Source organism: Haliotis rubra, unplaced genomic scaffold, assembly GCF_003918875.1.
Source record: "Haliotis rubra isolate DU_JTF1 unplaced genomic scaffold, ASM391887v1 Scf47, whole genome shotgun sequence".
In the NCBI taxonomy this organism is placed as follows: Eukaryota; Metazoa; Mollusca; class Gastropoda; order Lepetellida; family Haliotidae; genus Haliotis; species Haliotis rubra.
Genome location: NW_025767157.1, coordinates 1,187,765 through 1,213,051, shown reverse-complemented (window position 1 = coordinate 1,213,051; position 25,287 = coordinate 1,187,765). Strand labels below are relative to the sequence as shown.

General features: G+C 42.4%; 1 protein-coding gene across 3 annotated transcripts in view; it reads left to right on the top strand.

Moving 5' to 3' along the window:
- Positions 1-5,713: 5,713 nt before the first annotated feature.
- LOC124290634 (metabotropic glutamate receptor 1-like) overlaps positions 5,714-25,287 on the top strand; it is a 59,636-nt gene continuing 40,062 nt past the window's right edge. The window contains exons 1-4 of one of the 3 annotated variants that reach the window (XM_046727403.1): positions 5,714-5,794; positions 18,203-19,015; positions 19,326-19,572; positions 21,380-21,612. In XM_046727403.1, the coding sequence (XP_046583359.1) occupies positions 18,298-19,015; positions 19,326-19,572; positions 21,380-21,612 (1,198 nt within the window). In that variant the 5' untranslated portion in view covers positions 5,714-5,794; positions 18,203-18,297. Of the gene's footprint in view, positions 5,795-8,848; positions 9,519-10,859; positions 10,956-18,202; positions 19,016-19,325; positions 19,573-21,379; positions 21,613-25,287 lie in introns of those variants that run through there. The other 2 variants (XM_046727402.1, XM_046727404.1) reach the window with 2 other exon arrangements.

The window sequence follows — 25,287 nt, the reverse complement described above, 5'->3', positions numbered from 1 at the left end:
ACTGCGTGAGAACATCAGAGAAGAATGTGAATGATTTAGAGTTTTATTGAACCGTACCGTAGTTAATATAAATAAATTAATATATTTGAACTGATATATTTGATATATGACAAATCATGTTCATTGTCACTGTAAGTGCAGTAGATCTATTGTTGTATCAAACTATCTGATCTATTGTTTTATCAAACTATTTGTTTTTAAAACCTTTCTTTACTTATAACATGGCTTCTCACATTCTCATAGGATTAATTTGGACCAAACAGAAGTCCTCACATGTTTGTTTAACATACCAAACACATGTGTGTATGCAAACAGAAGTAACAATTTCCAATTCCTATATTCTCATTCAACCACCATCGGTGGTACAAGAGAAGACAATACATACAATTTATGGGGTCATATTCGATTAAGTTTCTTGAGTGTTGAGTTGATGATGGATAGAAATCTGTAAAGACTTTTCAAGATTGACAATTTTTAGATGTAAATAACAATTGAAAAGTATGCAAATTTGGAAACGTATTGAATTTATGGGAAACATAAAAGTCTCGTTCGACAGCAAATGCCTTTCATCTACATATATAGTGAAATTCGTCAGCAATCGCTGGGCTTTTACAAAGTTGGCAAGTTCGGAGTTCTCTTGGTGTAGTAGTCCACCTTTCAGTTTCAACAGGTAGATTGTGTTTACAAGATCTGAATCGCAGGATTGGCATAGAAACAGAGCTGGGTAATAGTGAGTGAGTGAGTTAAGTTTTACGCCGCACTAAGCAATATTCCAGCTATATGGCGGCGGTCTGTAAGTAATCCAGTCTGGGCCAGACAATCCAGTGATCAACAGCATGAGCATCTATCTGCGCAGTTGGGAACCGATGACATGTGTCAACCAAGTCAGCGAGCCTGATCACCCGATCCCGTTAGTCGCCTCTTACAAGCATGGGTTACTAAAGGCCAATATTCTAACCCGGACCTTCACGGGTCAGAGCTTTAAAGACACACAGTACAACATAATGTGTTTAGGTATTAAGCATATGCAAGACATGATTACTCGAAAACGTAATTTCTTTATATAACGAAGTATATAAATGACCAAAATTTACGTGCTTAGAAGTGAAACGTCGAAACGGGCTTGTATCACCCTATTAAAACTGACTCTCACTAATCCAAACATGTTCGGTGTTCAAAGACAATGCTTAACATGTTTACGATTTAAACACGTTAAGGCCTCCAATTGTCTTAAACACGAGGGACAGGAGACGTGCTTATAGGTTTGTGTTTTGGATCTAAACACATTATATACAGCGCATGTGTTTAGAACATCTCTTTGTCTGGCGACTATAGTTTCACGATGTACATACCACAGTTAATGATTGCACACATTACACACTAAAACAAAGTGGAGACACGACATGTCTCAGTCGTCTAATAGACACTTAAAATTGTTGCGTAGAGTTGTCTCCCTTGGGCACACCAGATACAAATGATCGTGGGTTCGAATCCTGGTCCACACCGATAGGTTTCATATTTTTCGGCATCCTGCGTTTCGTGGTGTAACTGGAAAACCGGCAATGTCTCCGTTCAGCTTATTGCTTAATTTCACTACAATTATACCACAGTGTCACGTTAAACAGATTACAAAGATGTTTACAAATGTGTATTGGTATTTAAAACTGAACCAGTTCTGGTGTTATTGTCATGGTTGTTATGGTTGAGCTATTAGGAACTTTGTTGACTTAATAATATGCACCTGCATCTCACAAAAAGACCATACATCCCATTTCTCCTACAGTAAACATGTAGGCGAATAGGGAATAGAAAATGCACCCCTATTGAGAGAATGGACTTGACTTAGTGGAATTAAGGAAGGTCAGTTTCACAATGTATGAGTAAAAAGATAAGTATATCATTGTCTTTAAAGGTTATCTCCCATTTGACAGACACCCATTTGACAGACACCCAATTGACAGACACTGAACTAGAAGGTTAATTAGGGTAACACCTACGGGTATAATGGAACAGTCCACTGTCTAGTGAGTAGAGCAGGGTGAGCATGAAACAGGTTCGTTTGATTGTAGGTAAATAGAACTTTGTTGTGATTAAATGATAAATGATTTCTCTTCTCAAAATTGATTTTACTATCAATTACTATCGAATGTAAAAACAGGTTTGTCACTGAGAGGTTTGATTGTGTTTATTGATAGAAAGGACCGATCCCAATAATAGCATATGTACAACAGACGCTAACTGAGAAAACGTTTTGTTGGAGAGATATAGATATGTACATATTTGAAAACATTCTGATTTGCAGTAAATGAGACACCTGCATTGCCATGTAAGATACGATTAATACCAATCAGTGTTCTAATTTCAACAATCCTTTCTAAAGATTGTAACAGTTTATGTCTTTGAGCAGTATACAACGGACACTCAAGGAAGTAATGAAAAACATTCTCACACCCATGACATGATGCGTCATATTTTAAATAATTATTCTAAATAAATCGTAATTAATTGCACTCGTCATATATCTTAATATTGTGTGCAAAACATATAACTGCTATATTCCATATGAATAATATTTAGGTTCACATTTGTCTTTATTTGATTTATATGATACAACAGTGTCGCAATTTCTAATAGCTAAGCTAATGTTTTCAATATGATGATGCCGACTCCCGTTAGACTAGAAGGTTAACCGAAATGTTTATGAAAATAAACTGTTTTTATATTGCCGCAATAAAAATTCAAATTACTGTCTTTTCGTCCATCTTTCAAAATAAATAATGTAGCTTCAGTTTGTTCCTGTGTTTTTATTTGGACTATTCTATTATAATGTGTAGGTAACAGGTAGTAGATAATCTGTTCACTGAACCGTAAATGTTGTTGTTTTAAGGTGTCTGCGAACTGGCTGTCTGCGTAATGGGAGGACACCCCTTAATCCCTTCAGATTGACCATGGTGCAACAACTTGACTACGCTCACGAGCATACAGAGATCTTGACCAGTGTCTCAACCGACTGAGACGCAGCAGGTCACTTATTGAAGCTTCAATAAACTCAGACATCCATGAACTCAAGTACAGTGTACTAGTTAAAGGGCAAGTGTACACGAAAATTAAACTTTTTGTCTTGCACTTTTTCTTCATAAAAAGTATTTATCAAGTAGTTTTATATCCAAACCCGTACATATATCAGAAGTAACTAATTTATTATTTGTGTTATATCACATATTTTCAACTTTTACCAAGAGTTCTATATCCACAATAAACACACCATGGCTTATGTCCCTTGGAAATGACGTCATTGGTGCCCAAACGATAAACGAATGACGTCGTCAGACCTAATTAGACCCATTTCACGTGGTGCAGGTATAGGTGTGGTTCTTGTGTCTCGATGCGCAGGCTACTGTTTTAATCCACCTGTTGCTTGGCCGTCAGCTGGCTATGTGGTCCGTTCTACACTGTAATGACGTTGCAGTGTACATTGTACTAAAAGTGTTACCACGTAACCAAATTGTATAACATATTCAACCTGAGTCGGTCGCCTTTCCAACAGTATCTTTTTTCATGAAACCTAAAACGTTTATGCACTACATCTTGCTTGCCATCGGTGAATGTGCCGGCATTCTACGTTTGTTACTAAAGTTCTTACATAAATCGTACGATTCATCGTACCTTCCTTTTGATATCGACAGTACATATCCAAATACATCACGCAGATAAATGCAATTTGCAGTTTTGAACACTGTTTGAAATTCGTTTTTCTATAATATCATCCGCTCATTGTAGATAAAATTTACTGAAAATTACATGCATCGTAAATCTCGCCAGTTTTGACACATTACTAAATCACCATTCACTGCGTTTTGCGTAATTTATGGTATGTCTTAATTCAAATGTCAAATTTTACTGGGAGAAAGACGTGATCATTGTGATCAGCGATAGTTTTGTTGTTGTATGATCGAATCACCAATGCTCGTTCTGAAACATTATCGATGAACCGAGAATCGCTGAGAATGTTTTGGAAAATACGCAAACGTCAAAGTGAATTTTCACCTTTATTACATAGTGTTTATAAAATCACGTCACATGTCTATGTCGGTTATGTTTCGTCCATAAAATCAATTGTATAATTCAACACCATCTTCCTTACATGAATCCCTGAATTCCTCATACAGTTCAAAATAAACTGACAAATGGACTCTCTCACCAATACAAAGACGAAGTGTTCCAGTGAAATCTAACGAAATATATCAAGGATATAAGATGCCGCGCTGTGAAAGAATACTTGTTTGAAATGTATACAAAGCCAGTCTCAGATTTTACACTGTGTATCCGTTCGCCTACTTGTTGCATACAATTGCTCATTAGTTTTAGAACATGCGTGGGAAAGGTATCGTAGCAAGCGATAGTTAAATAAAATAGGCGTATTCCAATGATTTCCTAGATTCGTCACAACATACATGTATAGTTTTTGAAAGCATGACGCCATAACTGACGCAAACTCACGCACAACGATGACGGTACTTCTCTTAATTTATGACTGTTTCCCTTGGTCACAATAAAACAAAAAGAAAATAACAAACAGCAGACTGACAGAATTTTCGGACTACTTACATGTCACAATTGCTTGAAACAACGAAAATTTCCTTCGAAAACTCCGGCGTACTCATGTCAGTGAACACGCCATTTTGAAAAAGTCGCTTCCCGATAGTGATGTCATACGGACGTCAACATTGTTATACATATTTGGTATTTTCATTGAGGCGAGTTTATGAATGAAAATACACACGATCAATCCGTCCTGCTGCTTACATTTTCTGTTCTTATGCTTCTTCGTATTTTCACAAACTTTTTTTTACGTGATTAATATCAGTATTGTTATCTTTTGATTTGGGACTAGACAGGAGACCAGTTTAAAATCAGGTGGCACCAATTACGGCATAATCAAAGGGCGGTAACTCTGGCCTGTTTAGCTCGGCAAACAAATACCTCATATTGGCATAACATTTCAGCACTTATTTTGAGGGTTATACTTACATTGTAAGAAAAATGAGTGTATATTTTCAAACATTGGTATTAACTAATTAAAACAGTTCACTTTGATTCACATAAGAATAAATGTGATTTATTCGTGTACACTTCCCCTTTAACAGCCAGTGTTATTTTGATTATTGTATTATATTGTACTATGATTTGCTGTGAATAAAAAACATGAAAGAAGAACAATTTGTTTATTTTAATGCAAAAAGCCATGTTGTCTACATGTGCTATTAATCAAATTAAAGGAAAACTAGGGGAGATTCCATTTATATCTGAAGGGGGTAAACTTATTACGCGTGCATAAATAACAGTCACCAGACCATGAATTGTTGTTTTAAGACTGTAGGCGAAATGGGAACATGCCCAATACGTCCTATGTACATTCTCGGGTTTCCGTTTTGCATTTGTTTCAGGATTGGACCGGGGGACATCCTGTTGTAAATGCTTGAACGGTATGATTAACTTAACGGTATGAGGTGAACTTATTACCACAAGTAGACTCTCCTTCAAAACGGTTGATATTCAGACGCGGATGCAAATATCAAACACAGTGGTATTCATAGTTGTTAGACAGTCGGCATATCTCGGAAATCACTATGTCCGTGTGTTGCATGCATGGTCACACGAGCTCCGCCTACTCATGAATTTAAGGACACGTAGGCCCACTTTAGGCTCTATATAGATGGTATTGATGTGCATCATCTAATGCACGTGTCCATTGCCGTGCTTCTCTTTCCCTAGTCAGCAGCCTTCACTTAAGGTAAGATATAGCTACATTATACGTACAGTACTCTCCGATCTATTGATCACAGTCGAGGTTGTTTAAACGTGGATTTGAAAATGTGTTTAGATCCTTAACACACACCTTTGCAAGCTCCTTGTCACGTTTTGACACGTTTAAAGATGTTGTTTCTATCGTAGTAACTAGGCATACTGTTATTATCAGCCTCCGGTATGATATAATTACTATATATAACATAGCACTGTTAAGTGTAATATATTACGTCTCATTTTAAGCGATTTGCATATAGCTGATATTTTGGTTTTGTAAAAACCCAAAGTATCATGAAATAATTCAATATTATACTTATATTATATTATTATTATCCAACGACCTTATAACTGAATATAAGAAAGGGAACGTCTAATATATATGTTTGAGATTGTGTAGCTATACTTCCCACGGGCTGTAGGAAGTCGGTTCCGTGTCATATGTCAAATATGTCATGCCCATGTCCTGCTTTCAGTATCACAAACAAAGTGTTGTTCGGAATGCCCCGTGTTAACCTTTCCGAGTGAGTGAGTTGGGTTTTACGTCTCTTGTAGCAATATTCCAGCAATATCACGACTAGTCCGAGTGAGTGAGTGAATATGGTTTTACGCCGCTTTTAGCCATATTCCAGCAATATCACGGCGGGGGACACCTGACATGGGCTTCACACATTGTACCCACGTGGGGAATAGAACCCAAATCTTCAGCGTGACGAACGGACGTACTTTAACCATTAGGCTACCCCACCGCACCTATGAGTGAATGAATGAATGAGTGAGTGAGTGAGTGAGTGAGTGGGGTGGGTTTAAAGCCTTTTTAAACAGTAATCCGGGGATAACACGAGTGTGGGGTTGATGTGGATAGTATACGTGTAAAACCTAGAGTAGTGCTTCAAAACCCAGAAACATAACAGGGGCGAAACGGGATTCTTATCTTCGATCATAATTCTCTTGCGAGCTCAAGGGACGCAACTCTGCACATCACTTGCGGCGCCTTAGACGAATGAATAACCCGTGCCCTCAACATCATCGAGGCTGTATGATTCTAAAACATATAATCAAACATTTATTCACCCTCTGACCCAGAGGCGCTCTCAGTGTGTAGCGGCAGAGTTGTACATCTGTGGGATTAACTTCGGGCGTGTACGAGAGTAGTGGCGAAGATTGCCGATCCTGTTCACTCACTACCCCGAGCACAACTCAGTCCCCGTGACTGCATATGCTGGACATAGCGGGACTGACTGTCAGGCTGTAACGACTCTGCAGAATGGTCACTTAGTCTGTCGCACAGTCCCTGAACCACATTATGTTCCCTACTGTCTAGCCCTCCCCACAAAGCTAAAGCTCTAAATGAAGCAAGTCTAGATTTCCTCAGGTTCAGAATTTCCCATCTCACCGGGGCTCCTTTTCTGTTTAAATGGGTTTAATTGCCACTATAAAATGATATATATTCAGAGACCCACTATTCTGGGTTTCCGCTGTGGTGCAGACAAAGGGTTCACCCAGGGGGTACACTTAACCCCAAAGTGACAGGCGAGTTCACATGTAAGGTGGGAGCGTCCCCCTGTGTCGAGGTGATGTGAATGACCCATTGACGCATGTACGGTTATAAGGTACCAGTACTACAAATCATATCTACCCCTTTATAATGTAGTTAGTCGACAGTACACTTTTATGGAATATATTTACCGCACTAATCTGTATATGAAAAAATTGACAAACTTTATGGATAACAACTTCTTTATTACGAATTCCTGCTTGACAACGCTACAAGAATCTGTCTCGAAACGTCGCACTCTCGTAATAAAGAGGTTGTTACCCATAAAGTGTGTCAATTTTGTACTTCCCAGCTTCTAAAATGCCACTCAAAGAAGTATTCTGTATATACCGGACAGTAACATTACTATAGGCAATATTTACCCTTTTAAACAATTTTCACCACTTTTGACAATATTTACCGTTTATTTACCAGACAGTGCTGGTGCTATACAGACTACCGTTACCACTGTTAGTTGTATTTGGCTGGCCGACCAGTAATTGAAGACTATATCCACCGTTTGAAACTGTAGTTACCCGACAGTACCAGTACTGTAGAATACTTGTACCGCTTTAAACAGGTTAAATCCGACAGTATCAGTACTATACACTATATTTGGCGTCTTAAACTGTATTCACATTGAAGTGCCGTAAAAATACTACAAGTACCACTGTTAGCTGTATTCACCTGACTGATCAGTAATTATAGACTTAATCCACCGTTTAAACCTGTATTTACCCGACAGTACCAGTACTGAAGACAATGTTTGTTGTCTTAAACAGTATTCACATTGAAGTGCCGTAAAAATACTACAAGTACCACTGTTACGCGACTGACCAGTAATTATACGCTTTATCCACCGTTTAAACCTGTATTTACCCGACAGTACCAGTACTGAAGACAATGTTTGTTGTCTTAAACTGTATTCACATTGAAGTGCCGTAAAAATACTACAAGTACCACTGTTACGCGACTGACCAGTAATTATACGCTTTATCCACCGTTTAAACCTGTATTTACCCGACAGTACCAGTACTGAAGACAATGTTTGTTGTCTTAAACTGTATTCACATTGAAGTGCCGTAAAAATACTACAAGTAGTACTGTTACGCGACTGACCAGTAATTATACACTTTATCTACCGTTCAATACTGTACTTTCCCTACAGTACCAGTACTATAGGCTATATTTACCGTTATAAAGTGTATTTGCCTGACAGTGCCACTATACTCCCTCACCACGCAGTGCAGACTACAGCAAACAGTGGGTCAGTTGTACGGAGTTTGACCAGCTTTCGGTAATCCTTGCCTGAGCACTAATGATTAGGGATTGCTTGAGAGTCGTTCTCCGCATCACAATGAAGACGAAGTCATATTATTAGCCATTGATAGGAGGTTCGCTTCATAATTTATGACATCCCTGTCACTTTACTTAGTTTCCTCACACACGCGGGGCTGTTATGTGTTCCCCCCTCTGCTAGATCGGCGCAGCTGATTGCAGTAGGCAGACAATCATCTCACAGTGACCGCTCGTCCCTGGGGTCTCCTGTACACAACTGTACAAAACGTCGGCTTCACTCCTCGTCTTCCACTGACTGTCTTCACCTCTCACCCGACATCTACCCGGAGTTGCTTGTATTCGGGTCTCATGTGGAGTTTGGTTAACTAGTGACTCTCGTCAAGAGAGATTGTATACGGCAGTGTTTCATTTGATAGAGATTGTGTGTCTGTGTTCGAATCCTCTGTTCTCGGAAGCCTGTTTGTTCAGTGACGAAAACATATCGTTTTAAAACAGAGCCTCTGCCTCGCTGTTACGTGAAGCCCCATACATATTTGATCAGCGTTCTATCTAGCTGGTAGGTGAGCATCGGAACCGCTCGCCAAACGCCGGCGCCCACCTGGCTCAGGTAGAAGCAGACGACATTCAACGCAGACGACACAATGCTGGGTTTGACACTTGTGGCCTCCAAGCTTTAGGACGCAGGTGACACGGGTTGATGACAGCAGCCCCACTGGGATACAATCAAGGATGGGTTGATAGTCAGATTAAAGCTCCTACCCGAGAAAACTCTTTACCGTCAGTTTAACAGCACTGACGTTGAAGTATTATTGATCTGGATTTGTGGAAAATTCAATATACTGGAAAGTTCGCCTATGGTGACATTTATCCGTATTTGGTAAGTATGTGTGTGTGTGTGTTGTACATACCAGTACACAAAATGGTCGTGCGCGTTCAGGTGTTCGATTCATGGATCTTATATGTGGTAAAAACACGGACGTTGTCATTCTTTCGAGGTGTTTTTTTAGACACCCCTTTCAGGTATTGGTGTAGAGCCATACTGGATTTTGTGTAGTGTTAAAGACGTATGGAAAATGGCAGATTGTCATCGACTAATACAAGCACAATCAGACTGTGGATCACACTTTTACCAGAACTGTCGCTCGGATATTTTTAGGACCAGTATGTATTTATAAACATATCTATAACAATGGTTTGTCTAAAGCCCTGCTATATTGATGAATGTTTAATCGAGTCAATTGTCTGTGTCAGTGTTGTGATGTTTCAATGATATAGCGGTCAGCGTGTCGTATATACAAATCGTCTACTGTCGCCTCCCGCAGATTTTGTCGTGCACGATGATGTTGCAGGGCTAGCAGATCTACTGCTGTATATGGTTTTCGACGTCACGGAAGCTGCTGACGGTTGCGTCACTTACAGTAATTAATTATTTACACCAAGCATCATATATAGTACAGCAAGATCACAACTTTTCCCCTGATGTATCTCGCTTGGAATTACAAAGCCTAAGATGAGGCCATATTGCATGTGAAATATTTATACTGTCAGCTTTTCCAAAACACAGCATTCGCAGCCACAAAGTACCTGGTCGAATAAGGTTTTAAAACATTTATGATTCACTAGTATATCTTTTATTATTGCATATCCTTTTTACTGAAGCTTTTGCTTAAAAAACTGTGCAGAAATACTGTTTTCGTGAAGTCAACTGTCTACTGACATTAGGACGCGACCATGTGATAAGACGTTATGTGACCTTGCTACCGGTATGATATGCACCCGTATATTTACACAACTGTACAAGAAATGATTACATAGCAACCCAGCTATATAAGGAGAGCAGCTGAGTCACAATTATGAAAGAAAACGTATTTTTCAGAAATGTTTGTTATGATTGGTAAGTAAACTTGGCAAACGTTCCACCATATATGTCAGATCATGCATGACTTTTGACGACTGTGGGTACACATGTCCTCTTATACCCGATGCACCCCCGGCAATATGGCGTCTCAAATAAGCCCCCGAGGACGCCCACGTTGACCCGGAAACCGGGTAAGAGGTATGTGTGGGACAATGCCCTGACCTACCCAGACGGGCCCCTTTCTACCTTACACACCCTTTGATTATTGTTATCAGGCGCTAGGTAATTGGGTAATCCAGCCCCTTGAACATACGTATGGGTAAAAGATGAAATAGCTGCATGGCCTGCGGAACGTTTGGCAGCAACATCTTCTGGTGTGGTCTCTCGATGAAAGATCTTAGAGAAACCTGTTCGCTGTAATTTGACACAGCTTTGTAAATCGACACGGGAGTAATGGTGCGTTTTTAGATTGATAACCATGTACGAAATGATTTTAACATTATATTTCCTATAGGACTTGTGTACCCTGTTGAGTTGTTAGTGCAACGTGTGCTTGTTACGTCGAAGATTTTGGTTTGGTTTCCTACATGGGTAGACTGTGTAGGCCTGTATATCCTCTATGTTCTTGCTTGTCATATACCTACATATATTTTGTAACACTTTTGGAAACGTGAACCCGAGTAATCTACGTAAAGTATGATCTGAGAAGGTGTCACATTTATACGTGTGTCTGTCCAGGTTCTGTGTACTAATGTTCTTGTGATTGACTGACTGCCTGCCTCAACCGCCATTCCATTCACTCACTCACTCGCTCACTTACTCACTCATCCGCTGACTGACTGACTGACTGACTTTCTTACCCTTTCACTCACGCACCCACTCACTTGCTGACTGACTGACTCACGGAATTACACACTCACTCACTCACTCGATGACTCACTCAATCACTCATCTGCTGACTGACTGACTGACTGACTGACGGACGGACGGACTCACTTACCCACTCAGCCACCCATCCGCTCACAGACTCTCAGACTGACTCACTTACCCATTCACTCACTCATCCGGTGACTGACTGACTGAATGACGGACTCACTTACCCACTCACTCACTCATCCGCTCACAGACTCTCAGACTGCCTGACTGACTCACTTACCCAGTGACCATACCGTTGACTGACTGACTCACTTACCCACTCACTCACTCACCCATCTGGTGACTGACTGACTCCCTTACCCACTCACTCACTCATCCGCTGACTGACTGACTCACTTACCCACTCACTCACCAATCTGGTGACTGACTGACTCCCTTACCCACTCACTCACTCATCCGCTGACTCACTCACCAATCTGGTGACTGACTGACTCCCTTACCCCTCACTCACTCACCACTCATCCGCTGACTGACTGACTCCACTCCTCACTACCCACTCACTCACCAATCTGGTGACTGACTGACTCCCTTACCCACTCACTCACTCATCCGCTGACAGACTGACTCACTTACCCACTCACTCACTCATTTGCTGACTGACAGACTGACTGACTCACTCATCTGCTGACTGACTGACTCACCCACTCACTCAGCAGCGACTGACTGACTCACCCACTCACTCAGTCATCTGCTGACTGACTCATCCGCTTACTGACTGACTGACTCACTCACTCACACACTTACCCACTCACCCATGTGCCGACTGACCGACTCACGTACCCACTCACTCACTCATCTGCTGACTGACTGACTGACTGACTCATTTACCAACTCACCACTCACTCAACCACTCAACCAATTCCCTAAAGGAAAAAACAACACTCACAGACACACCCTCAAGCTCACTCATTCGCTACCGGAAAGGTTTCACGGGCGCATGGGAAAATAACCACCAAATAATGTTACATGTAATTCAATCCTGAGTTCAAATCCCACTATTGACCGGAGATTTTTCTGTGCGAGGAAAGCTAGCAGGACATTATTGCCCATTGTTGTCTGAAATTGGACACAAATGAAGTACGGAGCTTGACGTATGAGTTATTTGTGGCTCTGGTTAAGACACAACCATCCCCTGGGTATCGCACAAGTGACGTCTCACACAAGACGAACAGATCCCTCCGAGCATGCGCTAACGTATCTCAGTAACCTAAATAATCCACTTTTCTGGACAAACTCAACAGTTTTCAATACTTACACCAAAAGGCAAATCTGAAGCGTTCTCTCCAAGGATCCGTGTGCTCATACCCTAAAACATAAAACGCTAATCGCCATTACCATGAGTAGAGCTCTGGATGTTCAGCGGATGTAAATCCGGGACTATAAAACTGTAATAAACCAGGTGAGATTCCTGTTTGTTATCGACAGTCACGACATGGCTTCTGTTACTCGGATGAAAGAAGATTCCATCATGCGAAGGAAATCGTTTGTCGAATTATTTATTTTGAAGATACTATGCCTTTTAACGTCATCTTATCTTAACTACATTTCCGTCTTATGTCGACTACGACCCGCTAGCATTTCGTTATTGAGGATGGTAAGTGCACTGTTGTGTTCGCAGCCCATCTGGGTTCAGAGTAGAGCTCGATTAGTCGTGGCGTTACCAAATGTATCACTTAACTTCCTCGTACAACCTACTAATGAAGCCTGAGGCAGTTCAGAGTTATGCCCTTGGATGCACCGGATACCTTTGATTGCGGTTCGAATCCCAGTTCGCCTGAATATGTTTCTGGGATTTGACATTGTCATCAACTACGCCGGTGCCAATGTTTATATTGTCGTCACTGACCATGTTGTCGTGGATTATTTGGTTTAAACAGTATCATCAGGGAATCCCTTGTTGTTGGTCACACTATCATCACCTATCACGCTGCTATTGACGACATCGTCATCACTGACCCCTTTGCTTATGTTAACACTGTAATCACTGACCAAATTGCTACTGACGACATTGCCATCACTGACCCATTGCTATTGACTAGTGAGTGAGTGAGTGAGTTTGGTTTTACGCCGCTTTTAGCAATATTCCAGCAATATCACAGCGGGGGACACCAGAAATGGGCTCAACACATTGTACCCATGTGGGGAATCAAACCCGGGTCTTCGGCGTCACCAGCGAACGCCTTAACCACTAGGCTACCCCACCGCCCCGACTAGTTAGTGAGTGAGTTTAGTTTTACGCCGCACTCAGCAATAGTCCAACTATATGTCTGTAAATAATCGGATCTGGACCAGACAATCCAGGGACCAACAGCATGAGCATCGATTTACGCAATTGGGATGCGATGATATGTGTCAACCCAGTCAGCGAGCCTGACCACTCGATCCCTTTAGTCGCCTCTTACGACAAGCGTGGGTTGTTGAAGATCAATTCTAACCCGGATCTTCACTGGTCTGCTATTGACTACATTGTCATCACTGACCCATTGCTATTGACTACATTGTCATCACTGACCCATTGCTGTTGACTACACTGTCATCACTGACCCATTGCTATTGACTACACTGTCACCACTGACCCATTGCTGTTGACTACACTGTCACCACTGACCCATTGCTATTGACTACATTGTCATCACTGACAGCGTTGCTATTGACTACATTGTCATCACTGACCAATTGCTATTAACTACACTGTCACCACTGACAGCGTTGCTATTGACTACATTGTCATCACTGACCCATTGCTATTGACTACATTGTCATCACTGACAGCGTTGCTATTGACTACATTGTCATCACTGACCCATTGCTATTGACTACACTGTCACCACTGACCCATTGCTATTGACTACATTGTCATCACTGACCCATTGATGTTGACTACACTGTCATCACTGACCCATTGCTATTGACTACATTGTCATCACTGACAGCGTTGCTATTGACTACACTGTCACCACTGACCCATTGCTATTGACTACATTGTCATCACTGACAGCGTTGCTATTGACTACATTGTCATCACTGACCCATTGCTATTGACTACATTGTCATCACTGACCCATTGCTGTTGACTACATTGTCATCACTGACCCATTGCTATTGACTACATTGTCATCACTGACCCATTGCTGTTGACTACATTGTCATCACTGACCCATTGCTATTGACTACACTGTCATCACTGACCCATTGCTGTTGACTACACTGTCATCACTGACCCATTGCTATTGACTACACTGTCACCACTGACCCATTGCTATTGACTACATTGTCATCACTGACCCATTGCTGTTGACTACACTGTCATCACTGACAGCGTTGCTATTGACTACACTGTCACCACTGACAGCGTTGCTATTGACTACATTGTCATCACTGACCCATTGCTATTGACTACATTGTCATCACTGACAGCGTTGCTATTGACTACACTGTCACCACTGACAGCGTTGCTATTGACTACATTGTCATCACTGACCCATTGCTATTGACTACATTGTCATCACTGACCCATTGCTGTTGACTACATTGTCATCACTGACCCATTGCTATTGACTACATTGTCATCACTGACCCATTGCTGTTGACTACATTGTCATCACTGACCCATTGCTATTGACTACACTGTCACCACTGACCCATTGCTATTGACTACATTGTCATCACTGACCCATTGCTGTTGACTACACTGTCATCACTGACAGCGTTGCTATTGACTACACTGTCACCACTGACAGCGTTGCTATTGACTACATTGTCATCACTGACCCATTGCTATTGACTACATTGTCATCACTGACACCGTTGGTATTGACTACATTGTCACCACTGACCCATTGCTACTGACTACATTGTCACCACTGACCCATTGCTATTGACTACACTGTCATCACTGACAGCGTTGCTATTTACTACACTGTCACCACTGACAGCGTTGCTATTGACTGCACTGTCATCACTGACCCATTGCTATTGTCTACACTGTCACCACTGACCCATTGCTATTGACTACATTGTCATCACTGACAGCGTTGCTATTGACTACATTGTCATCACTGACCCATTTCTATTGACTACATTGTCATCACTGACAGCGTTGCTATTGACTACATTGTCATCACTGACCCATTGCTATTGACTACATTGTCATCACTGACAGCGTTGCTATTGACTACATTGTCACCACTGACAGCGTTGCTATTGACTACATTGTCATCACTGTTTCTTTCTTTCATCACTGCCGTGTATTACCAATTTCTTCATTGTCCTTAAGGCCGATTTTTACCATTGTCTTCACTGTTGTCTTCACTGTTGTCTTGTCATGTATTACCATTGTCTTCACTGTTGTCTTGTCATGTATTATCATTGTCTTCACTGTTGTCTTGTCATGTATTATCATTGTCTTCACTGTTGTCTTGTCATGTATTACCATTGTCTTCACTGTTGTCTTGTCATGTATTATCATTGTCTTCACTGTTGTCTTGTCATGTATTACCATTGTCTTCACTGTTGTCTTGTCATGTATTACCATTGTCTTCACTGTTGTCTTGTCATGTATTACCATTGTCTTCACTGTTGTCTTGTCATGTATTACCATTGTCTTCACTGTTGTCTTGTCATGTATTACCATTGTCTTCACTGTTGTCTTGTCATGTATTATCATTGTCTTCACTGTTGTCTTGTCATGTATTACCATTGTCTTCACTGTTGTCTTGTCATGTATTACCATTGTCTTCACTGTTGTCTTGTCATGTATTATCATTGTCTTCACTGTTGTCTTGTCATGTATTACCATTGTCTTCACTGTGCCTGATGCTGTGTATCAGCATTGTCTGCGTCCCTCTAGTTTCTGCCCTCCAGTTTCATTATTGCTTGTACGAGTCCGCAATTTGTTATTCTCGTACTTGTACACTTATATACGTCTATGCTTGTCAGTACAAGTGTACCCGGCCTTTGTGTACTGAAGTTTTAACCCTCCGGTCGAGAATCCAGACACTGTAGAAGGGTGCCATCTGTGAGGCATTGTTTTTGTGCCATCATTAGCCGTTAGATTAGAGTTAGCAGATGTCAGCGTGGGATTTGCAATTGCTTGAATTGCCTTTTGGCAAAGTCAACCTTTAAAATCATGTACACACACTGCCAAGTGTTCTGTCGGGCACTGCTGCCAATAAACGCCGAATGACGATATGCTAGATGTCCCGTGTTCCTCGGTGGAACCAGCTATCGTATTAGCCCTCCGAATGTCAGAATACACAGTGTTTAGTTGGAAAGAGAACATCAACTCCAGGCGGGTTGGTGCCTCGCTGGATACCTGCAATCCGATTGTCTGATGAGAATGTATTCACGATCGGTAATGTATTGATATGTTGTTACACCATTTTGAAGGACCGAAATAAACCTCATTAAACGATGGGAATACATGTAATTACCATATTGATGTTTTTGTGCGCCGGTAATTAAAGGTAACTGACACCATTTTCAACATATGTTTCTTCCCTGTCTCAAGCCTTTGAAAAAATTAAAGTGCAGAGGTTGATGCTAAAAGACGAACGAACATTAAACACTCGCCTCGTGTTATTGTTCCTGTGTTGATATATTTGAAAAGAAATACCCCCACCCACCTCCCACCCCAATATTGAACGGTTGGTTCTTTGCTTCCTGTGAGTACCACGACCACCATATATGGAAATGTGTATGATGCCATTGTCTCACTTTCAAAACGTTGTATTGTCCCACTGTGTCATTTCTGAATGTTGTATTGTCCCTTGCTTCACTTCAAAGGTGTTGTATTGTCACATTGCCTCGCTTTCAAAATGTTGTATTGTCCCATTGTCTAACTTCAAAAGGTGTATTGTCCCATTGTCTCACTTTCAAAATGTTGTATTGTCCCACTGTCTAATTTAAAAATGCTGTATCGTTCCTTTGTCTGAACATTGGGGTTGTATTGTCATTGAGTCTTGAGGACCCTCTTGTAATGTACAATCGTCTCGACGTTGGGAGATCGGGTTGTCTGAATAAACTGCCGGACTTAAACTGCCCATTGTCATAACCGTGTTGTATTTCACCATAGTTTTAACTGTCGTGTTGTATGGTCCAATTGTCTTAACTGTATTGGACTGCCCATTGTCATAACTCGCACTGTACTGCCCCATTGTCTTATAACTAGTGTTTTGTTTGCCCATGGTTTTAACTGTCGTGTTGCATTGTCCCACTGTCCAACGGTATTGGACTACCCATTGTCATAACTCGCATTGTACTGCCCCATTGTCTTATAACTAGTGTTTTGTTTCCCCATGGTTTTAACTGTCGTGTTGCACTGTCCAACTGTCCAACGGTATTGGACTGCCCATTGTCGCATGGTACTAAACTACCGTATTGGATTGCCCCAAGGTTTTAACTGGCCATCTGTATTGTCACATTGTCATAACGCTGGTGTTGTACTGTTCCATGGTTTTAACTGTCGTGTTGTACTGTCCCATTGCCTTAATCACCGTGTTGTATTCTACTATTGTTTTAGCTGTCGTTTTGTTTTGTTCCGTTGTTTTAACCCTTGGGTCAGTTACTTGCCACGACCGCCTGCATTATTCACGTCAAGGCAATATGAGTGTCACCCTGCACACAATTCCTGGAGAATCCCCCTGAATTTATTATATCGACATTTCCAGTCAATACCCAAGGAAGAAGAGTCCATCACGTCTTCAGAAAATTATCCCTTTTGGTTACGTGATTGCCGTGTAATTATATTTCATTGATTTTCTTTTCAGGGCCCGTCACGATCTGATGATTACGGACACGGAAAGAGTAAAATACATTAGGATCATGATGAGTGTGGAAGTCAGTTATATAACATGGTGATCCTATGAATAGTTGCTCCCCTGACCACGAAGACCGGCGGATGATGATAGATGGACACACCAACACTTGGGTAGGTTTGGGAGTGTACGTCATCCTGACCTATCTCTGTTTTGATACGGTGACGTGCGTAACGCCACAATTCAGCGCACGCATCGAGGGCGACGTCATCCTCGGTGCGTTGTTCTCCATCCACCACAAACCTCCATCCGCTACGGCCTACTCTCGTACCTGTGGGAAGATACGTGAACACTATGGCATCCAGAGGGTTGAGACCGTCCTCATGACACTGGATGAGATCAACGACAATGACAACATACTTCCGGGCGTCATTCTGGGCTGTGACATCCGGGACTCCTGTTGGTATTCCGCCATTGCTCTGGAACAGAGCATCGACTTCATCAAGGACGCCATTGCCAGCAAGACAGAGCCGAATGGGACGTCAAACGGTGGCAACCAGTCCAGTGAGTGTAAAGATGGAAACCTGCAACCTATTGCCGGCCTCATAGGGCCTGGGTCAAGTGAAGCGAGTATACAAGTTCAGAATCTGCTTCAAATTTTCAACATTCCCCAGATAGGCTACTCCGCTACAAGTATGGACCTGAGCAACAAGCTGCATAAGTATTTTCTCCGAGTTGTCCCTCCTGACAACTACCAGGCTCAGGCACTGGTGGATATTGTACTTCACTTTAACTGGACTTATATCTCAACTATAAATTCAGATGGTGAGTTAACTCTATGTCATGCGTCTTATAAATTAGATAGTTGTATAATGGTAATACGATATGTTCTTCTGGAATTGCCACTGCTTGAGGCATTAATGAAAGTGAGTTTTAGTGAGTGAGTTTAGATTTACGTTGCATTTAGTAATATTCCAGCAATATCACGTCTGGGGACACCGGAAATGAGCTTCACACATTGCACTCATGTGGGCTAGGCTACCCCATCTCCCCCTAAAACTGAAGAATATCACTGAGAGAATCATCGTAGTGTCAAATCAAGATGGGTGACGTTAGATTTATCTTCCTGTTTTAGGGAACTACGGAGTGCGGGGCATGCAGGCATTCAAGGCTAAGGCGGAAGAGAGGGGTATCTGTATCGCCACAACCAACAGTGTGTCCAGCTCTGGAACAGACGAAGAGTTCGACAAGGTTATTCAAAACCTGAAGAGCAGACCCAACGCTTCTGTAGTGGTCTGCTTTTGTGAGGGGTTGACGATCAAGGCGCTGCTCAAGGCGATGGAGAGGAATGATGTGGAAGGGAAGTTCCTCTTCATAGGCAGGTTGGTCGCCTTCTGAAATCATTCCAGTGAAACTCCCAGTAAAACTCCCTATCTAGGATCCTGTAATACAACCGTCAGTAGATCCGTAACGAGCGGCCAGCAGACCATATAAAGTTTATCATCCATTGCCAGTCAGTGTCACTTAACTATATACAGAATAGTCAGGGGTCTTGTTAGTAAAACAGAAACTAGATTTGCGCTGCAAACATATTGGATTCCTTTGAAAACCTACGTTCCGGTCACAGTTGGCTAGTTGTCTAATGGACCGTGTCAGGTACTGGTTGTAAACAGGACTGAACCAGGGGAGGGGGTATTAGGTTATTTGATTTTCACATGCGTTAGTGGGCATGTGGGTGAGAGTGTGGAAAACGGAATAAAAGGGGCAAGGACGGGGTTGAAATGAGGTATGATGGGGTTAGATGAAATTGGTGATGGGCTATGATGGGGTCAGATGAAGTTGGTGATGGGCTATGATGAGGTTAGATGAAGTTGGTGATGGGCTATGATGGGGTTAGATGAAGTTGGTGATGGGCTATGATGGGATTAGATGACATTAGGGATGGGCTATGATGGGGTTAGATGAAGTTGGTGATGGGCTATGATGGGGTTAGATGAAATTAGGGATGGGCTATGATGGGGTTCGATGAAGTTGGTGATGGGCTATGATGGGGTTAGATGAAGTTGGTGATGGGCTATGATGGAGTTAGATGAAGTTGGTGATGGGCTATGATGGGGTTAGATGAAATTAGGGATGGGCTAGGATGGGGTTAGATGAAATTGGGATGGGCTATGATGGGGTTAGATGAAGTTGGTGATGGGCTATGATGGGGTTAGATGAAGTTGGTGATGGCTATGATGGGGTTAGATATGATGGTTAGATGAAGTTGATGAAGTTGGTGATGGCCATGGATAGAAGTTGGTGATGGCCATGATGGGGTTAGATGAAGCTGATGATGGCCATGATGGGGTTAGATAGAAATTTGGAGGGATGGGCTATGATGGGGTTTAGATGAAGCTGTGGTGATGGGCCATGATGGGGTTAGATGAAGTTGGTGATGGAAGCTATGATGGGTTAGTTCGATGAAGATGAAGTGGTGATGGGCTATGGGATGGGGGATTAGATGAAGTTGAGTTGGTGATGGGCTATGATGGGGTTAGATGAAATTAGGGATGGGCTGAGTTGGTGATGGTGCTATGGGATGGGGTTAGATGAAGTTGGTGATGGGCTATGATGGGGTTAGATGAAATTAGGGATGGGCTATGATGAAGTTGGTGATGGGCTATGATGGGATGGGGTTAGAAATGATGGGCTTGATGGGGTTGATGAAGTTGGTGATGGGCTATGATGGGGTTAGATGAAAGTTGGTGATGGGCTATGATGGGGTTAGATGAAGTTGGTGATGGGCTATTAGATGGGGTTAGATGAAGTTGGTGATGGGGGTTAGATGAAGTTGGTGATGGGCTATGATGGGGTTAGATGATGAAGTTGGTGATGGGCTATGATGGCTATGGATGGGGTTAGATGAAGTTGGTGATGGGCTATGATGGGGTTAGATGAAGTTGGTGATGGGCTATGATGGGGTTAGATGAAATTAGGTGATGGGCTATGATGGGGTTCGATGAAGTTGGTGATGGCTATGATGGGGTTCGATGAAGTTGGTGATGGGCTAGTATTGTGTTGGATGAAGTAGGTATGGGATAGGTTTGGATAGAATATGATATACTGAATATGAAATATAAGAAAGGATTCTTCTGTTGCAAGGAGCCGATAGCTACAAATAATACGTCCCTTCTCTGTGTTTGGTAGTGATGGTTGGGGTAGTCGTGGTGATGTCGTGGAGGGTGTCGAGAAACTGGCGGCGGGAGGGATTTCCGTCAGGCTGTACTCGCCTCCTATCCCTCGCTTTGACGACCACTACGGTAAACTGAGACACGACAACAACACCCGTAACCCGTGGTTCCAGGAATTCTGGCAGGAGCGGTTCAACTGTTACCTCCCTGGCGACGACAGTGTCCCCCGGAAAAGCACTCCCTGCACAGGTAGGCTCACATTTAGTCTCATTCAGATATCTTATTTAGAGTTATTTTGGACATAACCTTACATCATTCCTTCCAAGGTAATAACATTAAATTTTCTACAAATTTAAAGAGGCAATTCCACGGGAGAAGTGATGTGGATTGACCATCGTGCTTAACGGACGTGAAAGAATGATGTTACCAAGAATACTTTAGATTAACGGGGAGGTAATTTAAACAGCGTCATGACGCGTCATTCCATTATGACGTTACTCATAAATACAGTTGACACCAGCGAAGTATCCTAGACTTAAAGATACATAGCAACAAAATATAAAGGAATATCTTAATGGAACACAGGACAATGCTTCATGTCTGGAACTGAGGTAATCTGGATTTGCCAAATCGTTCGTTACTTACATTAGATTCATATTTAATTATTGACTCTGGGAGATTTAGAACATTTGATGGGACTGATGCTTAAAAACATATGTCACATGTCACAATCAGTGTTCAGGACAACATCGACATGGGGCCAGATAACATTTCGGACTTTGTATTATGAAACGTTTGTGGAGTATGTTAAGTAAATCGAAATAATATTCAATCGGGTGACCGATACATTTCCAACACTCTGTTGAGTTCCTATGCAGTTGTATGCGCATATACACCAAGCATACTGTCAAGTCAACTGTATACAATAGCGTGGGTAGCAAAGTCCCGGTATCATAAATGCATATCAATATTCACAACAGAAACATTACCAGCAGTATATAACGGGTCCCCGACTAACGGCTTTTCACAATCTTCACTCGGATCCTATGCTCGTGTTGTAGAATCCAAAATCCGATAATATTCCTTGGGACCCGTTAAGGTCCGGGTTAAAATTGATCTTCAGTAACCCATGCTTGTCGTAAGAGGCTGTGGACTATAACAAATGCATTTTACAGCCCTTTCTGAACTACACACCCGTTAAGACCCGGGTTAGAATTGATCTTCAGTAACCCATGCTTGTCGTAAGAGGCTTATAACAAATCCATTTTACAGCCCTGAAGGTCCGGGTTAAAATAATGCTCTTTAGTAACCCATGCTTCAGTAACCCACGGGATCGGGTGGTCAGGCTCGCTGACTTGGTTGGCACATGTCATCGGTTCCAAATTGCGCTGATCGATGTTCATGCTGTTGATCACTGGATTGTCTGGTCCAGATTCGATTATTTACAGACCGCCGCCATATCGCTGGAATATTGCTGAGTGCGGCGTAAAACTAAACTCACTCACTCACTTATATTCTTTGAGTTATCCTGATCGTATTTCACCAAAGACGAGACTCGCTTCGGTCTCTCCTACATAAACTGACGCCTCATAAAACAACCACACCATTTGTTTAAACGACGCCTTTTAAGCCCAACTCACGTATTCGTTCACATGGGTACGTTTGAAGCATGTAGTATCCTAGCCACCATGTTAACGCATGACCAGAAGATATCGATAGTTGTAATTCAAGTTTCAAGCAGGTAAACCACACAGATCAATTTTAGGATCGTCACGGTTTCTTTTATCTCTAAATGTTGTGGGACTGAACATAAACATCCGCCTCCATGTTGACGACACGTCAATATACATACCGTGAAGAGCATGCCTATAAAATGACGTGGATCGAGACTAAGACAGAAGCATATGCCTTGTAGGCGCAGTTGGATTCCGAAACAAAAACTGGTTTGTGAAAGCGCTGACATGACCGCTACATGAAAGATGTCACCACAGTCTTTCATAAGCAAACGGTTCATCGCACACATATGCAGGATCGGCAGAATACAGGCTTCTTTTGTGTTGCAATGCCTTGTAAAACTCATGAATGATGTACAAGTCATTAATGCTGCCATTTGATCCCTGGAGTCATGGTTGAGATCAGTTTAGGAAAGAATAGGCTAACACACTTGAAAACTACATGCATGTTGGATGGAAACTGAATGCGTGTTACTTAACGGTGAAAATCATGTGACGACAAGGTCAAAATTAAAAACCAAGTTACTCTGTCAATCAATCAATATTCATTGATAGCACTGAGGAGGCCGTAGGTTAATATTATCAAATATCAAGTTACACCTGCCCTTGAAGATCCGGGTTATAATTGGTCTCTGGCAACACATGCTTGTCGTGAAAGGCCAGTGACGGGATCGGGTGGCCAGGCTCGCTGACTTAGCTGATGCCTGCCATCGTATCCCTATTGCATTATCTGGCGTCCATAGTGTCAATCACTGGAGTATCTGGCGTAGATTATTGTTTACAGACCACCGTAACATAGCTTTATCATATCTGATTACGGCGTTAAGCAAGCAAACAAACAAACACACGAGGGTATCCTTGAGACAGACTAAGGAAAACCATTGAAATTTGACAATATCTTAAATTTCAGAGCAGGAAAACTGACTGATTTGTTTGTGGTTTCACTGCATAATGTTGGCGATAACAAGTAGTGAGTGAGTGAGTATGATTGTATGCAGCAATATTCCAGCAATATCACGGCGGGGTACACCAGAAATTGGCTTTACACTTTTGCCCATATGGGGAATCGAACCCGGGTCTTCGGCGTCACGAGCGGACGCTTTAACCATCAGGCTAAACCACTTCAGTATCTAGTGTGACCACCACGAGCGGCAATAACTGCAGCACAGCTTCTGTGCATGGAGTGCAACAATCGATTGATGAAGGCCATTAGCACCTGGAACCACACTCTGAGAAAGGCCTGGCGCAATAAATCGGCTGTGTTCGGCCTTGGTATGACATTATTCAGTCTCCTCTGAATTTCATCCCAAAGATGTTCAATTGGGTTTAAATCAGGACTAAGGGCTGGCCACTGCATAATGTTGACACCGTTCTGCTGTAGGAAGTCCCGTGTAGCTCTGGCAGTATGGGCCCAGGCGTTATCATGCTGGAAAATGTTGTTCCGGTGACGTGCGAAATGTGGTATGACGTGGAGTCTGAGAGTTTGGTCGATGTAGCGCACCGCTGTGATGCCGCCTCCTCTCCCTGGACCAAGGTTCTGGAACACCACAGGACCCACTCTCTGGTTCAGGCCTATTCCACCCCATACCATGATGCTTGCACCTCCCCATGAGTCTCTTTCCATAACACATTGGCCTGAGTAACGCTGGTCACGTCGTCGCCATGTTCTTGTTCTACTATCTGCAGTTGATACGCAGTACCGACTCTCACCTGTGAACAAAACAGTTCTCCATTGCCTGTATCGCCAGTTTTGGTTTTGTAGGGCAAACTGTAGACTTTCACGCCGATGACGTCGGCCTACTGTATCAGTACTGATTGGTCTTCCGTGTGTTCCCACTGTGTGGCGTGCTGTTTCGGATGCCTGCATGAAGGGATCCTGTACATACTGTCGCACAACATGGCGGTCTTGTCGTCTTGTGGTCACCCTTGGTCTGCCAGTACGGGGGCGATCATTTGTGGTGTTGGTGGCCCGGAAACGTTGCTGCAGCCTGTAGATGGTTGGAAGTGATTGGCAACAGCTTGTGCAGTGTGGCCAGCTTCAAGTCTTCCTAGCACCTGGTTCCTCTGAGCTGTCGTGAGTCGCAGCATCCTGCTGACGTTGTAATGTGAATGTTTCAACCAGGTTTGGGGGCGCATTTTATAGGGCTGCTGCTTGTGAACAGCACGTGCAGCATGAGTTGCATGAAAAACA